At 41.2% G+C, this 20,936-nt stretch overlaps 1 protein-coding gene across 6 annotated transcripts in view; it reads right to left on the reverse strand.

The window, feature by feature from the left end:
- Positions 1 to 20,936, reverse strand: part of CADM1 (cell adhesion molecule 1) — a 346,709-nt gene that overhangs the window by 24,626 nt on the left and 301,147 nt on the right. For 3 of the 6 annotated variants that reach the window (XM_081544815.1, XM_081544812.1, XM_081544811.1), the window contains exons 6-8: positions 16,601 to 16,700; positions 13,174 to 13,346; positions 8,609 to 8,692 (exon numbers count right to left, since the gene is read on the reverse strand). In XM_081544815.1, the coding sequence (XP_081400941.1) occupies positions 8,609 to 8,692; positions 13,174 to 13,346; positions 16,601 to 16,700 (357 nt within the window). The remainder of the gene's footprint in view (positions 1 to 8,608; positions 8,693 to 13,173; positions 13,347 to 16,600; positions 16,701 to 20,936) is intronic. The other 3 variants (XM_081544817.1, XM_081544816.1, XM_081544814.1) reach the window with 1 other exon arrangement.

The raw sequence follows: 20,936 nt of genomic DNA on the forward strand, positions 1-20,936 counted from the left end.
ACATTTGTACAGAAACACTTAAATGCAAATTTATACATTTTATGGCTAGACACTGGTTCTTTTCCAAAATTAAAAAAAAAAGCAATAAACATTTTGGTTCATTATTTTTGTAGCAGTATTCTAATATGCTTTATTTTCACCAGTTAAATCATTAATATAAAATGAAAGAATGGGACTGGGGTAAAACCTAAGGGTCCTCAAAAATGATGTCTTAGCATTAACAGATGACTTGTAGGAAGACAAGTTACTGTCTTCCTACATCACAATATCATGTTGGCTTTATGACAAAATCAAACGAACAGAAGCTGGGTGTACACTACCCTGTGGGTACTAGAGAATAAACAAAAGAAGCTCACAGTGCAGCTTGCCTCCCTGTTCTGGGGATGCAAAATCCATCAATTGCACCCAACAGGGAAGAGAAAGGGAAGTTGAGAAGGAAAACACACGGTTCTAAAACAGTTAAAAGCAAACACATGTTCAAGTAAACAACACAGTTACTGCAGCTGGGAGTGGCAGAAACCAGGGATCAGCAATGGAGCAGAGACCGCAGCAGACACACAGGCTGGCTACAAAGTTGAGACCGAGATCGAGGGTATATTGGGGAAGTTGCTGATTCCATTTCTCTAAGAGCATCTGGTGTGGTATCTGAACAGAGGCTATTTCAAGTAAAGAATGAAAAAAAAAAAAAACAAAACCCTTTAGAAGTGACTTTGTGCTCCCTGCAGGAGAGCACTGTGACAGAATCTAATTCTCCTTCATAATTGCATTACGACTTCACACAGAAACCACAGACACCCTGGCTCTGAAGTGAGTGTGGCTCTGTGAAGTAGAATTTATTAAGGTATCCTAATCAGAACGCTGGAGAGATGTGCTAGCCCACTCCTGTGACTCAACTTGTGGGGTCACTATATTGTTTTACAACATTCTAAGCGTACAGGCAAGACGCAAACAGTAACTTTCCAGTAGAAGATAACATAGGCTGTAATTAACTTGAAAAATGAGAGTGCCTAATTGCCCTAACAGAGGCTTTTTTCAAACTTCATTCTGTGGCTGTCTTTAAAAAATAATCTTTGCACTAAGCCTAGGAGAAAAATAGGTCACAGAAAGTTGAGGTGGACTTAACGGTGGTATAGGGCTATGAAATTAAAAAGACCTTGTTGAGCTATTGTCTCTATTTTGATTTTAATTACAATGAGGGAGAAATTTATCATACATTTATTTTATATGGTCAAGAAAAAACAATCCCACGTTCTTGCAAAGCCAGTAAGTGTGTATGGTCTTAATAGTCACTCTCTAGCAGTTTTATGAGTGTAATTAAACAAGGTAACCAAGGGCAGGGCCTGCACTGCTGTTTGAAAGATGAACATTTCGCTAAATATTGACTTTCAGTCCCAGCCATACAAACAGTTTATGGAACTCTACCTTGAATAAATTAAACATCACCTATATTTCACGTGGCTGTATATTTTCAAAATCAAAAGGTTCGGATGATATGTCAGATTAGAGACATTAGCTGTTTAACCAAGAAGCAAAAAAAAAAAATCCCCAAAACAAAACCCACCAAAAAATGCTTGTGAAGCAGCTGGACACTATTTAGTTGAAACAGTCATGTGTAAGCTCCACTGTGGCACATTCTAATCCTTTCATATGGATTCTCTCCAACTTAGAATTGTTCATTGAGTGTGACAGACTGGGGGTTTAAAACTAATCCATAAATTAGTCCGTGGTCTCAAACACAACGGGTGCCATAAATGAAAATGAAAATCCAAGAACAAAATTAAATTTACAACCTTAAATACTTTTTCTTCTCCAATTGCTCTGTGGTGCTCCTGCTTTACAATACCCAGATTCACTGCAAGGCTGCCTTTTTTGTGGGGGGTGGGGACGGATGGGAGTAGGGTGTACATTAAAAAATGCACAGGGTAATAACCCAGAGAACCCAATCTGCTCGAAAGAAGAGCTTAATTGTAAAGAATTTAAATTCTGCCATTTTGATTGTCATAAGCTTAAATGAAAGCATACTAAGCAGTCCAGACGTATTTTAATACACTTTCCCTTGGTTTATTTTCTTAACTAAAGTCAATAAGGAGCCAATGGGTTTTCTTAATTGAATTCCCTTTCAGTTTGTGTTATGGAACTGCTTTAAATCTAGATGCTGGGGCAGGCAAGGAATTCCCCTGACAATTTCATTCTCACAGTTGTGCCGCACTAGCCAATATATATTATAGGTTTTTTTTCCTTTTCTTTCTTTTTGACATACTTGAAATCTATTGAAAGCAAACATATGTGCTGAAAAATTAAACTTTGAAATTTATTTTCTACCCATTTCCCAGTTAATTTTCTATCCATCTATGTTAGGTTTTAATTAAACTCCCATTTCTCAGGGATGGGCGAAGCAGATAGGAATGAAGCTAACAAGCCCGAGTAGGAGACTCATGAGAAACTCCCTTTCGTCTTCACGTCACCTCTCCTCCGAGGGAAGAGACTGACCCATGAGAAACTCCCTTTCGTCTTCACGTCACCTCTCCTCTGAGGGAAGAAACTGTGCACCAAGGATCTGCAAGAAGGGGACTAGGTTTGGTTTTTTCTTTTGGTTAATTTCAAGTTTTGTTAAAAGCTTCTTCAGAATTGCTCACGAGTGCTGCTATGCCCCTGAGATCTTTGTACTGGCAAACCAGATGTTCTGAAAATAATAGGAATCTGTACCGTGGTTTCATTTAACAAGGAGAACAATTCCTCTCCCACGTTGTATGTCAGCGCTGGGTGGGAGGAGTGGCAGAGAGGGGTGAGGCACAGTGACGAGAGAAGAGGGGGACATAGGAGGCTGATGGTGGTCCAAGGGCTGGGTCCTTCCTGCCAAGTCCTACATTTCCCAACACTGAGATAGCTCCAACTTCCTAATCCTAAGAAACCTGTATTTAAAATGAGATGTCTTTTTTTTGCACTGTTGTGCATCAGCCTTCAGTATGAAAACATGTCCATTCCTTCTCTCTTGGACTCTTTGTCAACAAGGAACATAACAGTATGGATGATGACAGAAATGATGATTAGAAGCATTAGAAAAATTCTCACTTCCTATCCCTCATCCCCTTTTAAAAAAAAAAAAATGCAGAATCAGGTGACCTTCATCACTAATTTCTTCCATTCTCTCGTAAGTCAACATGGGTCAAAACCAGTTGGCTATTGACAGTATTTGTAATAAGCTTATCAGCAGCAGTAAAATAAAAATGGAACACACTTGAGACAGTATGGAAAAAAAATGGTCAATGCACTTAGGGGGCAAAAACCTGAAAAGGGAGCTCATTACAACAAAGATGGCTCATGAGTGTCTGCTAGTGCCCTAATGATATTCTTGTCACCAGACATACTGGCATATATATCAGTAACATTTGGTAAGTATTCAATAAATGATGAATGAAAAACAGTCTTAATGGAGTAGATACATATTCAATAAAAAAGGCAATTTGGTAAACATTCTAGGATGAGAGATGAGTATCTCCTAGCAACAATGGTTTAGTATACACCCAGGATATAAACGCACACAAGACATGCACACACACTGAAGATAGATGCTTGAAGTAAAGTTAGGTCTTCATGCTTAATTTCCAAAATGCCAACCTTTCGTATCCACATTCTATCCATTCCCTGATGGCACAGACCGGATTCTACTTCTGTGATGATCTCGTCAATCTTCTGCATCAGCCCTAAGTGCACAGTATCTCCTGCTACTGAGTTCCAGTGGGTATAATCTATTCCCTCAGCTATATTTCAAGGGGTTCCAGGAATTTACTGTCTCCATGGGTGCTAGCACAGTGCTCTACGTATTATGGGTCCTTGATATTTGGTGAATGAATGCCTTATGAGCGTTACCCTTTGTATCATGCAAATGTCAACAGCAGAGTGTAGGATCGTGAAGGTAGGACCCTGGAGAACAGACAGCTCAATGTAGAGCAAAGCTCTATAGTCAGTCTTAAGACTCGTGTGCTTCTTTCCTTTGCATTTAGGAAACTAAAAACATGTGCCAGGGTGTTGAGTTTCCCCAATTTGGCATCTTCTACAAATGTCCCCGAGGGATAAAGGCTGTTCTCACCTCCTTTATTTATGTGATCTGACCCACATTACACACAGAAAAGCTTACGAATAGGAGACTATGAAAGCCAAAATAATAATGTGAGCCAGGGGAACACACTTTCTTCAAGGTATATTGAATACTGGGTGCTCAGATGGCAATAAGAAACTCCATGCTGTTTTCTTTTCCAAGAAACACAAAATATTTAATTGGATATGTACTTTCAAAAAGAGAAGAACTCATTTAGAAATGACCTACTTCATTCTTATGAAAGGATTTTTAAATGTGTTTCAGATTTTGGCCCTATAGCTATTCATTTCTTCTTCTAAGGTGATTTTAATTTTTTAATTTATGACAGTTGCACGTATAAGTGTGACCTACAGGTTGAACTCCTCCCAGCCTGAATTTTATATTTAGGCTGCTAAGGGTGTTTAAAACTGAGTGCTGACTGTTTTCTATGGTACTTCTCATCAAGCGTCTAACCCAGGGCACAACCAAGCAGAAACAATACAATATCTACATTAACTACGGAAGGAAACACAGAATATTTTCCTAACCGATCCAACTGGCAGACAGGGGCGAAAACTATTCCCAAACACAAAACAGGTATTTTTATGTACATCTGATATACAAAATCAACCAATTTCAAAGAAAGTTCAAAACAAAACAAAACAATGCTCCCGCCTCTACGGCGATAGATTTTTCTTTGATTCTGGTTTCTGAAAGGAATCTCTATGGAGGACTGTTACCATGGGTAATGGTTGGCTGTCTCTGTATTTTAGAAGAGAATGCCAGGGACAATTTAAATTATGCAGTCTGCACTTTCATATTATAGCGTGTATCTTCATGAATGAAACCACACAGACAACTTGATGTTAAAAGAAAAAAAATAAGTGGGGGCCTGCCAGTAGCAATAGTCAAAACAGAAATATGTGGTTAGAAGATCAATGTACATGGAGAACAGAGACACCAAAGAATCTTACGGGACATCACAGGAGGCTCTGTGTGGCTCCCATCCCAGCTCTATCCCTCAAATGGCTTCTTATTCAGAAAAAGGTTCTAATGGTGGGTGAATAGCTACAAAGCTGCAACAATGCTCATATGGCAAACTGACATCAAATCATCGTTTCAGTCCTCTAGAGCCTGCAAAAATATTCGAAAGATGAAGCTACCTTTAGATGTGGCCTTTACATGTAAGTCAGGAGAGCTTCCCCACGCAGAATGGATGTGAGGCAGGGATGCCCTGCTTCTCCACCCACCTATGATTCTGGGTGGGCAGCATCAAGTCAGGCTGTCGTTGTTGAGTAGCTAAGTCATATCTGTCTCTTTTGCAATTCCATGGACTGTAGCCCACCAGGCGCCTCCATCCATGGGATCGCCCATGGCAAGAATACTGGAGTGGGTTGCCATTTCCTTCTCTAGGGGATCTTCCTGACCCAGGGATCGAACTTGTTTCTCCTGCATTGGCAGGCGGGTTCTTTACTACCGAGCCATGTGGGAAGCCCCAGGTTGGGCTCACAATGCCTCTTTCACCAGGGCCTCCAGAATGAAGCGCTAACATCTTTTGAGGGAGTCAGGTGACTGAGAACTCATGAAGGCCTGCCTCCCTAACAAGGGGAACAATTCAATTATTCTGGTTGTGGAAGATAAAAGACAATACTGGAACACTTCCTTTCAGAGACATCAGAAATCAACTATGACCTTTCAAGTTCAAAAACATTTTTTCAACTGCATTTGTACATTTTGCTCGTAATGAAACTCTGACCTAGGGAATGGGTTTCAGTCACTGCATTTGCCTGGGAGAAAAGAAATAAGATGCCTGTGGGCTTCCACTTCCTTTTTTTTTAAAGCCAGCACTTTATGTTACTGTCACTAGATTTAGCTGTTGAAGCTTTTAAGGCTAATGGTAGCTGTAATGTACCAAATAGTATAAGAAAGAAGAGGAGTAGAAATTAATTTAGCTCTCCATTTGTCAAGATTCAGTCTGGAAGATTTTTTAGGGACCTATCTAAATCTAGGGGATGGCCTGGACCTTTAAAATGGGACATGGAATCATTCAGCTCCGTAACCTTTAATCTGTTTGAAGAAAGGAGCAAATGTTAAATTCCACAAGTACACTTTCTGGGCAAGACAAATATATATAAGACTGCTTGTTAAGACATAGCAAGCCTGTGAGATCACATCCATTAAGGCAACGGATTCTCCAGTGTTGTTTTAGAGGCAATTTTACTTTAACGACTCTTGGGTGTGCCACTGAGAAATCAGGGCATTCATCACCACAAATGCATTTTGTGTGTAGAGAGGGTTCAGCTAGGAACATCAAGAGGCCAAAAGTACATCTATGAGATCATCTTACCTGACCTTGAGCTGAGAGGCCAGGAGAGAAAAAGGAGCAGACAAGTCCCTATAAAGGTACCTGTGATGTGGCCAGAGACATAGCATTGCTTGTTTTTAAAATTTCCTCTTAAATGAAGTCTCTGTGGTTGGAACTGTGATAACAGCGAGTTGTAGCTGTTTCAGGACGTGGGATGAGCTTCAGTCTGGACTGAAGGATTAGGAGTGTGATTGAAGCGTCGCTGCCGAGTTGCTGAGACTGATGGCGAGGGGAGGAGGAGTTCAGGGGCTGTTAAGAAAGGTCTTTAAAACAAACAAAAATAGCCTAAGCTAGGGAGAGGCCAGCCACAAATGAAAAGTACTGGCTCCACACTAAGGAGAAATGTGGCGCTTATGCTGTAAACTTGACTGGTTACCTAGATGGAACCTTCTACAAGGAGAGGTAATGAAGGTGGGCTCATACCTGGGCAACTTCTGCAAAGAAAAAGACTATGGATGGATTCACACAGGCAGGGCAGTGGCGAGTGGGCCGATGTAATCTACAATGACATTCAAAGGGTCATTCATAGGAAAATTCATGAAAACCTGGTAATAGGAGCTCAAGCTTAATTGGCTCACTACTGGGATGAGAGGTAAGAAATCATGAAAGGAAAACACCTGGTCCATAGCATGGAGAGATGTTAGCATGGTTGCTCTAGAGATTAGAGTCAGGAAGGAGCATCTTTGCGGTCCTTATTAACGATACAAAAAGTGGGAGGAATCTACTTGCTCTACTGATAAACTGAGTTTACTTAAGAAGCAGAAGAAACTAACAGAAAGCTAAAAGGGAAATACACACAGATAAGAATTTAGGAAGCAGCCTTGATGGAGCTGAGTTTAGAGAGACACAAACACCAATTGATGGATTTTCAGAAGCTTTTCAATTAAGGGCACACACTGATGTTTTCACAAACACCATTCAAAACCATCCTCACCAGTGGCTTATTTCAAAGTTCTCTGTTCCACTGTAACACTTAAGAAAGGTGAAGAAAACTGAAATTAGACCATCTACTGTTATATTTCTTAAACTGATGAGGCCTCATCTTTCACTGATCACTTAGAGTTTTCATTTTGTCTATCTCACCGAGACCTGTGAAAACTGAAAACCTCTCCAGAAAGTTAATGTGAAGGATGTTTGCCATATCTAGGGTGGTAAGGAGGATAAAGATGAGTATATTATTCAGCGATTTTAAAGAAGTCCAGTGATAAGATTGTACACCAGAGCACATGGCTCAGAGGTGGACTGCAAAAGTTAATTTTTAAAGAGATTTTTTTTTTCGGTCTCATAGAATAAATACTTTTCTGTGTTTCTGGGGCAGGTACCTGTCGACAGCAGATAGGTACAGCCTTACGTAAGGAAATCTTGCATGACTAGCTGACATGGTAAGGCTGTAACTTTTCCCACCCTGGTCAGCAGAGAAAATTCCAAGCCTCCCAGACAAGCAACGTCAAGCATTAAGAGCTGCTGAGGACCAGGAAGAAGGGACTGGAAGGCATACCTCCTCCTTCAGCGATGGTCAGAAATAGGAGACAGTGAAACTTTTTGAGTAAGTTTCAGAGAGTCCAAGGAGCTAAACCACAGAGTGATAACTGCTGTGGCTGCCTCTCCCACTCCTCCAACGTTTAACGGAGGGCAGCGAGGGGTACAAGAGTGCCCAGCGTGGAAAGGACGGTGGGTCCCCAGGCGACATACTGTCAGCAAGTGTTCTCTGGGACAAAAAGGATGATGCATTTAGGAACATGGCCCACATAGGCATGGTAAAGGGTGGGTATTTTCTTTCATGTGGATTAAGATGAAATTAAGACAAGGAGAGGATCCAAAGCCAGGATACTTACCATTTTGCCAACCGTGGCTAAACACAAGCTATCCAGCCTCTAAGAGCCAGGCTGCCATTTTCCCTAGCATTGTGCTTTGCAGGGTGATGCTTAAAAAAGAATTCTGCAAAATAACTGATCCTACTGTTAAATTGCTTGGATGTTAAAGATTTTTCTGAGGTCCTTAAGATTCAACTTGAGAACATAGTATCTAATGTCTTTCAAATTACCAAATGAAGGAATACTTCGATTCCAGGGATTCAAAGGGACCTCTTAAGGCTTCTTTTTTTATACATACCAGAAAGACAATATACATTCAGGACATTTTCAATGGCAATGAAGGTACCGTACCTGTGATGATGGTGAGGATGGTGGTGGTGGTGGTGGTGGTGGTGGTGGAGGTTGTTGTGGGAGGAGGGATAGTTGTGGGGGGATCTGGATAAAAAAAAAAGGAAAATCAAACCCACAATGCTGAACACAACAATGACCAGTATGACAAAACAAAGGCATGAAGACACTGAGATGTTTGTTTGATGACTTTCCTCTTTAAAACTCAAAATCCCCACCTCACCACCCCCTCCAAAGATTTATGTCTTCTAATTATATCCCAAAGCCTTATTCGGAAGAGCTAAGAAAAGAAGAAAAGAAAATCTGTACTAATGAAGTGAACTAGGGATGAGAAGACGAGAAGTAGAAAAGGGAGGAAAAAATGAAAACATATGACACCCTCCCATCCAACTTCAAAGGGTGGGGTTAGACCGACTCAGTCCCGGAGAGGGTACAATGTTTGCCATTTCTTTTATACTTTTACCGGCGGGGAAAGGAGGAGATGGCGCTGCTCTATCTAAAGGGCTCCTATCGGTCAAGGAAGAGTACTCGCCTGCCTCTTGCTCTCTGACTGTTAACTTCATTATTCTCCATCAATACATCCCAGCAGGAAGTAAAACTACTTCTATACTTGTAATAAATACAAAGAAGAGAGAATGTCACCACTAAATATCAAGTTCCAGGCATGTGAGATTTTACTGAGATTTTATTTCTTAAAAGTCAATAAATTTTACAACTTATAAATATTAATGAGTTCGTCGCCTTTGCTTAAGCCTGACCTACGTGGGCGACAGTGATAAAACACCGAAGAACATTTCCATCTTGTAAACAAGAGAACTAAACATAAACAAGACTTGACCCTCAAAACCAGGAAATGTGATAGGGAGTTCTCTGTCAGGTGTTTGATATACTGTACATTCTTCTATCATTTCAAAAATTATTCGGGGGGGAAAAGGGAAGGCAAATAGGAAAGAGAAAAAAATTTTCGACCCAAATGATCAAACTGAATGTGTTAAATTGTCAGCAAGACTTTGAGCTAAGCAATCATTCTGTTATAATAGAGCATTAGATGATTTGAAGGCTTTTGATTTTAAATTTTATCTAAAGCCCGTCAATTTTTTCTCCTTGACACATCTGGTGTCCTTTTATCTCCAAGTGAGCTCTCAGACTGTCTAATTAATACATCCAAGCTTTAATTATATATTGTACCTTTATTGTTGGCACACCTTCCTGGAAGTTTACAAAAAACATTAGCTCAGTGTTTGGTTAGACGGTCTGCTTAAAAGCTTCTACCAATGATCAACAATCCGAGGTTTTAATTTTCCTCACAGACTTCTCTCACACATAAACAAATGTACAAATCTGACAGGGAAGAATCAATAGCAGACTGGTCTGTTTTAGGGGAGACTCTGTTCATTTAAGTTGAGGGTGCCAGCAAACTACTAGTGAAAGTAGCCTCACACAAGTGCCAAAAGGAATCCATTAAAAAAAAAAAATTCATTCTCCTCCAAGAAGTAGAAATGATTAAATTAATAATTTCAAACTACCTTTTTAGAAGAACAGACAGTACGCTCAGTGGAGCTTTGTGGATACTTGCTTACGGAGGCCACAGGTGGGGAAGCATTTGGTGAGCCGGCAGACCACTGGATGCACCCCCTGCCCCCGTGGCAGATGCAGGTACAGGTGAGGTGGGGACGCAAGGCGAGCAAGGGGCACTGGTCCCTCAAGATATGCTGCTCTGCCCGCGCCCCAACTCAGCTGCACCCAGACGTGCCTTCTTTGTTCTGATCCAGTGACGATATTTATCACTCAGAAGGAACATCTGTAGCTGGGAGACCTCCCCTGATACACTATAATGCTATTTCTGTCCCTATTTCTAAATGCATTGGCACAAAATGTGTGATGTCCACCACACAATCAAAGTGCACCTGAAGGTGATTTGAAATTACGATTATAGACAAGCAGAGGTACAGAAACTAACGAGGGCAGAGATTTTGGAAAAAAGGTCACTAGTCCCTTTCAGTTTGTGAAAATCACACACTTTGAATTATTTTTACCACTACTGGGGTAATTTGTTCTTCACATGTGGCAAAAGTGACCTAAATGAATTAGATTCCGTTACCAGGTATAATGCTTAGATCACTTCCAGTGTCACGAGCAATGTGAGGTCACTATTTAAGAAAATACCGAGTGGAGCTAACGAGCTATTTGACACATAGAGGCTAAAAGAACAAAACCAGTTGGGGCTGAGGCACTAACTGGATAGATTCTCCAAGTAAAGAAGTTACTTCCAGAGAATTAAACATTTTAAAGGCACGTTAACTCTGAGTTCATAAAGAACTTTGAAAGTTACTGTAGTAGTGCAATCAATTGGCTTTGAAACGAAAACCTACTTACCATCTTCTCAAATTGCTAGAATATTTTATCACTAGAGCAGCAACAACTGGAGTGAGCATGCTAGCCTGCCACTCCAAGCATTACTGCTAGCACAGGTTACAGAAGGGAGGTAGCACTCTGAGGATCTAGCAAATTGCCTAGATCAGGCAAAGTGCCCCATGCTGGGCTGGGGAGATAGGTGGATATAGATGCCCTTGCCTAAATGGATGGGTCTCTGTTTCTTGTCTTTTCAATAATACACTCTGGCCCAGACAGTTCATTCCCAAAGAACAATCTTGTTCTACCAGGAAGCAGAGAGAAAAACAGGAACTACAAAGAAAGATACACATTTCACTATAGACTTTGGAGTCCAAGTATAGTGACTCTAAAACATACTTAGTAAACTTGTGCTTGGGCAACTTATGTGACCTTTCTTCACTTCATTTTATCATCTGTAAAATGGGAGGATGATGACATTACCTGGTCATCTTGTTACTATGGAGATTAGAGGTGATCATGCATGTAAGACTGTCATCCTAGCGCGTGGAAGGAAGTGAGTGAGCCCTCAATAAACATTAAGCCAGAAGCTGGGATCCAAAATTATTCAAAACTACCTGCCCATCAAATCCACAAAATGTTTCTCATCTTGAAATGTCATAACAGTGGGTACAATAAATCAAAGTTGTTTTTCCACATAACTTAAGTCTTCTGAATCAAGGAAGCATATAATAGACTGGTAAAAATTTGTCTCTGCTTTTTTAACATCTTCCATTTTTAAAAAGAGTTGAACGAGAGTCTGTAAACCTGGTTAACAGCAAGGTTGGGGCCTAGCATGAGGCTCAAACCCTGATGTTAAGGGGGGGGTACACAGAAGCAAAAAGTGGGGTGGCTGAAAATGGGGCACACAGAACCTCTTTGCATTGACATGGAGAGCCATTCCCTTCATTCTGATCTGAACTACTGGGGAGAATTAACGCTATAATGTGTGGACAACAGACAACATGGGTTGTGTGTAAAGAAAACACACTTTAGAAGTCTACACATCAAGTGATTAGAAGTGAGCCTTTAATGCTGCTCTATGTTAAGGAAAAAAACCTCAGGTAAAGTTAAGGACTGTATTTTAATATCCATGTAGACATGGGGTAAATCATTTCATCAAATGATTTTTCTATTTTATCAAAAAGATTGCTACTCCTATTTTCTTCATAGGGGAAGTGGTCAGGTTCTAAGATGTTATGGAGTAGATTTCCCATATGTAGATTTGTGTGTGTATATATCACATACACTTATTCTTGGATTATTTACATGGCTCACATGAGAGAAATGCATATTCCTGTTCATATATTCACACGACACTGAAATTGTCATGTGTATGGTTATTCATTCTGTGTCAAGTCAGTTCATGACTATTTTTCCTGGTGTAAAACTAACTGAGAGATTCAATTGGACAGGAGAGACTCAATTTGTCATCATAAGACTAGACAAGCAGTGCACTCCTCAACTAAATAGAGAATATTCACTTGACACAAAATTGACCGTAAGCTGTAAATGGGAAATAAGTTTAAAATGGCTGGTACAAGCAGATGCACAATATATTTTTGTTGACTAGAGAGTGAAATTCCTGATCATGTGCTTTAATAATCCTGCAAAAAGATATTAAGAAAACAGACAAAAAAAAAAAATTTGTGTCTAAGGCAGTGGCTATAGTGGTTAACGGAGCTACCAGGGACCTTCTATTTTTCTCCAAGTATTTACTGGCTTGCGACATCTGGGATGTAATAGCTTCATGCTGAAAATAGGATAGTACTGCTCATCAAAGCAGCAGAAAGGCTAGCCCAGGTATCATCAGAAAATACCACTGGGAATAGACTTTCTAAGCTGAAAAGCCATTAATTGGTAAGGCTGAATTTCGCAGTCATTATTTCTAACATAATCTCCGTAGCTTCTGCCTGAGGACACAGCTTTCCTACTCAGTATGACCAGAGTCTGTGATCTAGTGGGAAACCCCCACGGTTAGAAAAGGAAAAGAAAAGGCGCTGTCCTCCTAGTGGAGGTACTGGGGTGGTCCACCTCGGGCCTGGCTTCTTCAATTCCTGAAGGAAACAAACTGGTGTTTTGGCTTGCAACTTGACCAAAAGCTTTAGGAGTGAATTACAAGCATCAGCTACACAGTAAATGAGTCAAATGGAAGAGGGCTTTGTCTTCTCACGTACCGTATACATACAGCATATAATCCGAATGCGCTTTCCCCACTATGTTGGAAGCCTCACAGCGGTATGTACCATTATCTGTTTTGTTTAGGTTATTGATGAACAAGTTGGGCCCCGACAGTACGGCGTGTTGAGGCATTTCATCATCGACTCTCACCCAAGTCACCATCACAGGCCTGCAGAAGGAAGGGAGAGAGACAGGTTGCATTATGACTTCCCACCAAGATGTCTGCATCAAACTTCTCACCCACGCAGTAAATGAATCCCATGCAGGGTGACACAATTAAAGAGGACCTACTGGAGATAATTTTAAGTTCACAGAATTACAGCTGTGAAAGCTCCACAAATCTGTTTGGAATATAATTTTCTTAAAAATATTATCAGATGTTGAAAAACTTTCAACGGGCCACAAGCAGGAGTCTCATTATTTCCAATCCATCTTCAACAAACCAGCAAATAAACCATGTGCCCTATTTTTATGCCCTGCTGTGTGGTTTCACACCAATTCAGACAGGACAGAGCTCACCCATTGTTAATCTCATTAATTAGTGGGGGAAAAATCAAATCCTGGGCTAGTGACACATGCATTAATCTCATGGTTACTAACACACAGAGATACTGGCTTAGAGAGTTGTGATACGTAAGTGGGTTTCTTGTTTCGCAGAAAGGAATGGACTTTTACCTCTGAATAGTGCTTTCTTTGGTCTCTGCTGTTTGAAAAAGAAAAAAAAAATCACCTCTTCTCATTCTGAAAAGATGCAGTCACTTCCTGCCCCCTTATTCCCTACCCTTAACCTACCCTCCACCAACCCAAGATGCCACCACACCCTCCTAGGCCACATCCACCAATCTACGTGTTCCTTGAAGTGCCTGCCTTCCATGGCTCTCCAAGGCTCTCGGTGCTACTCCCCTTGCCCAGCGTGTGCGCCTGCAGGTGCCCAGGGACAGGCTCCCAGATCAGCGGCTATGGGGTGATGATACCTCTATGCAGACCACCGGGGGCCTCCAGCACTGGCTCATCAGAGGCAAGTTTGTTTTCATGATCAAAGACCGTATTTGTAAATTTCACAAGGTACTCCAGATCCCAATTGCACGCGCGCGCGCACACACACACACACACACACACACACACACACACACACACACACACACACACACACACACACACACACACACACACACACTCTCTTTCAAACTCACTGAATTTATGACCCTTCAAGGCAGCCCCTATGAAATCGAGGCCACATCTAGGACCGGGTCTGAAAGCTGCCAGTTTCAAGGCAGGGCCACAGGGATCCTCAAGGCAGGGCCACAGGGATCCGAGCACGGAAGTAGCTTCCTTTCATTTCATGCACTACCTCCAGGAGCAGCATCAGGACCAAAGACCCGTGCTTCCTAAGGAACGGACACTCAAGCGAGCCCTGTCAAGTAGCATTCCAGTTTTCCAGTGGGATGCGAAGTCATGATTTTTCTTTAATTACACATGGGTTTGTCAGCACCACCTAGTAAATTATTTAAAAATGAGCCTTGCATATGTCTTCCTCGCAGGCAATGGCGAATGGGTCTGCCTGGCAATCAGACCTACTGTCCCGCTGCTTGACAGCTGAAACCATCAGTGGGGGTGAACGCCGAGAACATTCACAACACTTAATGGCAAGTTAAATTACCATTTTTATTGTATGCAATTTCTTGAGAAAATAAATAGGTAATATGCTAGGAGGGCCAGCAGCCAACTAATGCGTGCTTGCTCAGAAAACCGTGTACCCGGGCCGACTGGAGAGGAACAAGCAAACACCCTCTCTGGCATCAATGTCCCAAAGGAAACATGTAATTTACTGTCCCCGTGGCACATTCAATTGAACACAGTACCTTCTTCAGAGGAAAAAAAAAAATTCAGAAACAAAATATAGGTTAGCAAGCCATATTCTGTAAACGTGGTTAATGTGGCCGGTACTACGTGTGGCAAGAGGCCGGGGAGAGAATTTATTTTTTTCCGCCACTGGATGGTTTTGGAGGGAAGGTAAGCTGCTAACGGGGACCTAATTCAAACAGTTTACACAAAGAGAGAGCTGAAGCTTTTGCAGTGTTCAAAGGAGAAGACTGCTCTGGTAAAGCTGGAAGCACTTAAAACCAAATAACTTCGAAACACCTGAGGAAAAGGAAAGCAAAAGGAAGACCACCTCCTTCTTCCTAAAGGTCATTTTTACAGCTCCAAACGGTGAGTACAGAGAGAAGCAAATTCTCGGCCCTGGAGAAGCAAGCATGAAATAGGGAGGGCTGAGGTGGGAAGAGGGCCCACAGGCCCCCTCTGGCTCTCTGTTCTCTCAGAGTTCGTCGCTTAGCTGTCACGGGAAGAATTCTTTCCGAGGACTTGGGGGAAGCTTTGTGAAGATGTGAAGATGCTCTGAGGTCCTTGTATGAAAACTGTGATACAGATGCTGGTTAGCAAAACTCTGAGAGGGGGAGATAACCACAGTGTGGGGACAGCAGAGGGAGCTCAATGCTGTTTTTTGTTGGGGATGAAAAAAAATCTGAGTGCTCCGGATCTCCACACTGACCTATGGTTCCTTGTGATGAGTCCACAGACTGTCTTTCCCCTCAGTGTGTTTATTCCCAGGTAAAAACAATCTCTGTTCTCTTAGAAAGATGAAAAGACTCCTCCTCCTCCCCAAACGAAACCAAGAGCTAAAGTGGTACCACCACATGGCTTTTGCTGTATCAGTGGTAACATATGTAGTTTCTCTAATTCACTTTCACTCATTTATTTAGCAGGGGCAAGTGAAGTAGCTTTTTATTTTTTTACACTTTTCAATAAAATAAAGAGTAAAAGTCAGTTCTTTTCCCTTCTGCAATAGTGTATGTATGTATATATATATATATATATATATACACACACACACATTCCTTGAAAAAAATTCCCAAACCACTCCTTACTAACAAAAATATTTCTAGGAGTCACTTTTCCTTGAGGGAAGAAGCAAAATGAAAAGTAAGGCAAATTCATTTGCCTACAGCTGGCCCTAAACACAGCAGCTTAATTTAAGTCTGAAAACCATCTTTCCAGCAGCTTAAGACATTAGCACAGAAGGTAGCAGATATATCACTAGATTGTGGGCACACTAAAAATTTATTAGGATTATTTTATGTGGGTAAGAGAAAATAGTTCTGACAATCATGCTGATGATAATAAAATAGAATTAGCTGAGATTTCAATCTTAGCTGGCATTTCATTTTTCTCCCGATCCTCACCCTTAAGAACCACAGATATTTATTCCACTTTTCACCGAATATTCTTTTATTTCCTGAAAAAAGATCCTCCATCCTTTACAGCAGGAGACAGGTGACAGGCCGATGAGTTGTGAATGCGTATGTCTGTGTTGTGACATTTACTGCTCATGACCCTCTGCCAACCTTGGCCTTCAGAACTTACTGGGGCTTCCCGATGGCTTCACATGTTAACTCAAGCGCGTCCCCTTCCCGGGTCAGGCCTTGTAGAGGGTAAGTCATCTGAATATGCACTTGAGGCTTATCTGTGTGACAACAACACAAAGTATAATGTTTAGCAAACGATATCATCAGGCAGAACCAGACTTGCATGCTGTCACAGACCCCATCCTACCAACACTCACACACTCCCCATCCTCATGCCTTCAGTAACATCCTTCTAATTAGTGAGTAATCCTGGCATTTGCTCAAATTAAATTGCCTAATAACTCTAAGGAGTGAACCACAAATAGATAAAGAGATTCATAAGCCAACTGCGCCACATCAAACATTTCCTGTGAAACACATTTTGTTACATTGAAGTTTATCTCCAGACTCACTCAAGCTAAAGGAAACTCATTTGCCTTCATGCTGAGGTGAAGCCACAGATATTTGTGGTGCTCAGAATTGATACATTTTATCATAGATCATATATTACTATGTGACAATATGTTGTGACACTGCATATTAATAAGTTTGCCTCTTGTTTTCAAATGGGAAAGGCAAAACTTCTGAATTCCATTCAACTGGCTCTAAGAATAAAGAACTGGGAGGTTTTGCTGGCCCCTAAAGAAACTCTATGACATCGCAAGGTAAACACATCAGAAGGAAGGAGACTGACAGTTACCGAGGGTCTACTAAGGGACGAACCACCACTGGTGGCGGGAAATGCCGTTTTAGGGATGAGAACACTGGTAGGTACCTAGAGAATGATGTAGGTCGTCCAAGGTCATAGAGATAACATAATGAGACAGTCCCAGGAAATGTATGTTTATAGGAATTCAAACCACATTTCCCAATGGCAATCCATAATTCAAGCCAAGTGTATCGAGTAGAGCCTCCTAATGCAGTCAAGTACTCAGGTATTCTGAAATGACATTCTCCCAAGGGAGAGAACTTCTACGATGTGAAAGTTTACGATGAATAGGTATTCTTACTTCCACTACCTATTTAGAAACTGTGAGTTTGTGGGGGTGTGGGAATGAGCGAGGAATGCTAGGAGGTACAGGGACTAGGGAGGAAAGGGGAGGGGTCAGAATTAATTTGAATACACACACAAATATATTTACAAATAAAATCTGAATGGGTTTGGGAGGGTTTTTTCCCCCTATGCTGAACCAACAGGCTAGTAATCCCTAAATCAGTTTTCTCATTTAATTTTGTGGCTCCATAAATGTATATTTTTGGAAATGTACCCAAGAGGTAATAAATGTGAGAGGGCAAGACATCAGTTGGCTGAAAGGTCAAGTCAATTTCCATAACTTTACTTTCCTGGACAATCGCATCACCCAAACAACAGCCTCTTGGCCTTTTATAAGCAGTGGTTCGCTCATTATCATTCGCCCCATGGAATCAGGGCACAATGAGAAATATGGTAGGGCTCAACCGTATCAACCTGCACACAGCCAAACAAGCCACATGAGGTCCTCTCTAGGGATGGCTGCATTGCAAATGCATTTTTATAGTCATGTTCCTAGCACTGGATCTTTCTGACTCTTGAAAACCATGTGGCATCCAAAACCTTTTGAGAGAGGCTTCTTGTGCATCGGTGTGCACTGCACGCTGAATTGGTAACGCTTTCCGAGGAGCTAAGTCACTTGCCAGAGAACGTAAGTTAACGGGATTGAAAGCTCCAGCTGACTCCTGCAAGCAACACAATTCTATTCTTAGACTTGTTGGCAAAGGAAAATGGCATAGAGGTCTCCAGATACTGATAACTGGGTGGGGATGCTAGTCATTAAAGAAAGGCAGAAATACTCACAAACAGGATGGCCCTGAATGAACACTGACTGCTGGTCAAGAGCTCCTGGACACCCTCCTTTGAGAGTTACAAATAATACTGTAGGCTATATGCAACCAGTGGGTGACATATGCGGGTCTACTATTTTTGGTGGTATAATACATGTGCACACAGAACTGGGTGGTAAAATTTACTTAAAAAAACCCCATAAGATATCAAAGAAAAAAGGGGAAGAAGGTTATGCCATTGAAAACACAGACAATAAAATCCTGGCTCCCTTACAATTCATACTCAAAAACAGCAGCACTTCTAGAGTTTCTGGTTAGGAAACGTCTGTCATCCTTACCCAGGAACCGTTCTGAGGAAAGCTAAATTCAAAGCCCCAAATTTGGGCTGAAATGTAACACTTGCTTATAGGTTAATCTCTGATCCACGGAAGGTCTACATTTTCCATGCACTGCTGACTTCAGTCCATTAATTAAGGAGAAGCAGAGTGCTTGCTGGCCGATGTGGAAGGCTTTTTTTAGTCCTTTTTCTTCTTTGTGTAATTTACAAGCAAACAGAGAGAGCATATTTTTCAGCACTGTGCACTAAGGGTTTTTACATGCTCAACTTCCATTAATAATAAAGACAGTGTTGAAAACCTATCCACCCTGCCTTTTCAGTACCACTGAGTTTATTTTAGTTAAATGCCTTTTATGCTCCTAATGGCTATTTACCAGTTGTCAGTGGCTCACATAAATTAGGAAGAACATGCTAAGGTCTTGCTATACCTGGGATTTACATTAAAAAAAAAAAATCATACACTAAGCCTTAGAAAATACACTTTCAATTTTGATAATTGATTTTCCCAATTTACTCTTTAGGTTTCTGGAGAAACATCTACCATCTACTTATGGGTACAGCTGCCACGGTTACCTTAATAGCTGGCTAGAAAGGTAAATATTAATCTCACTTGTATTATACAGAAAAATGTCCTCCTCTGTTGACACATGTAGTATTTATAGGCATATTATTCGACCATGGGCAGCTGAGCTATATTTACGCCAAACCTAGAAGCCAAACAGAGGGTTTATGTGCCAAGATCCATCTCTGGGTGAAGGAAACTTAGAAAACAAATTTGATCCCCATACCTTTGTCCTGAAAGAGGAACTTGAGTCTTCTCAACAGGTGGAATAGAAGCCCTGGGGCTCTGCTGGCACCCCTAGAACCCCAGGTTGTTAGATTTTCCCAGGAAGATCCTGACTACAATCTGAGTGTGTCAAAATACTGAACAATCCAGATGGCTGATGGAATAGTCCAGAGCTCATCATTTATGCTTTAATTATGTTCATAAATCAAATATTATAACCCACCAAATCTTTTCTGAAACAGAACCAGACTCCAAGATTTATTTTTAAGTAATGAGCTAAGTAAGGCCTAGTACATTTTCTGGGTGATCATTTTACGCCTCAGTTGGTGCTGGAAGGCACAAGGCTAAAAGCCAGATGACACTTTCTGCCCAAGTGCAATAACTGTCCAGAAATGTATCCCTCAGAATGGCTTAATGTCATTATAAAATGGAACTGCTATATAAAAATAAGAAAAATAGTTAGGTCTGTGCACTCATGCAATATTACAGTTACAGAGATGGCATCACCAACAGACAATCAATTAGGTCGAGGGATCTGAGGTTTTCATAATACACTGTAATATTTGAAAAATCCCATAAAAGACATTTAGCAAGAATGCTATAGCAGACAAAATTTGGCCATTAATCAAAGTCGCACAGAGGGTTAAATACCAGGAGACTTTAGGTCACACTACAGTAGCAGCCAATTAAAAAAATAATATTAGAAGACATTCTGATTTGATGAGACTTTCCTTAAATGGACTTTGCTCTCTATAAAGGGGAAAAAAATATATATATATATATATATAAAAGGAAACTCTTAAAGAGGTTAGAATGGCTTGCTGGCAGATTACAATTGATTTCATGCCAGTTTGACCTTGCACCATATTCTATGATCTTTTCAGAAGATGAAACTCAAGACTCTGGAACCCGTATTTCACTTTCCCATGTAAATGAAAAGTCACAGTCTCCTTCTCTCTAGATTACTGCGCTAACATATCAGGTCTTTACAGTTTCTTATTTTTTAAAAAAGAACACTGCGGTTTCCTTTTGCCTGGGATATTATCCTTCCCAGGTACCAGAAAGGAGCATTGCTGAAATAAGACAGCATGGTGGGAGAAGACCTGTTAGCCCAGGGGCTCCTGACACTTTCCCTGCCTGGGAATTTAAGTCAGAGGACATGGACCTCACCTGTTTGCTGATGTGCTGACTGCAAAGCCGGTCTAGAAACCCGAGTGCCAATGTGCTCCTGCAGGCTCTTCGTGTGACTTAGATTTCCTCCAGCATTCTGAAATACCTGTTAGAGTGAGACTGGAGGCCTCTGGACCAAGTGTTCATTGTTTTGAGCAAAGACAAGGGAGGGTGGGGGCCCAGATGACGCAGACCGGCGGGAGGGCGGTATGGGTCGGTGCCTGTGCATTCAGGTGGGGA

This window comes from Giraffa tippelskirchi, chromosome 11, assembly GCF_054371585.1.
Source record: "Giraffa tippelskirchi isolate mGirTip1 chromosome 11, T2T-mGirTip1v1.2.pri, whole genome shotgun sequence".
Lineage (NCBI taxonomy): Eukaryota > Metazoa > Chordata > Mammalia > Artiodactyla > Giraffidae > Giraffa > Giraffa tippelskirchi.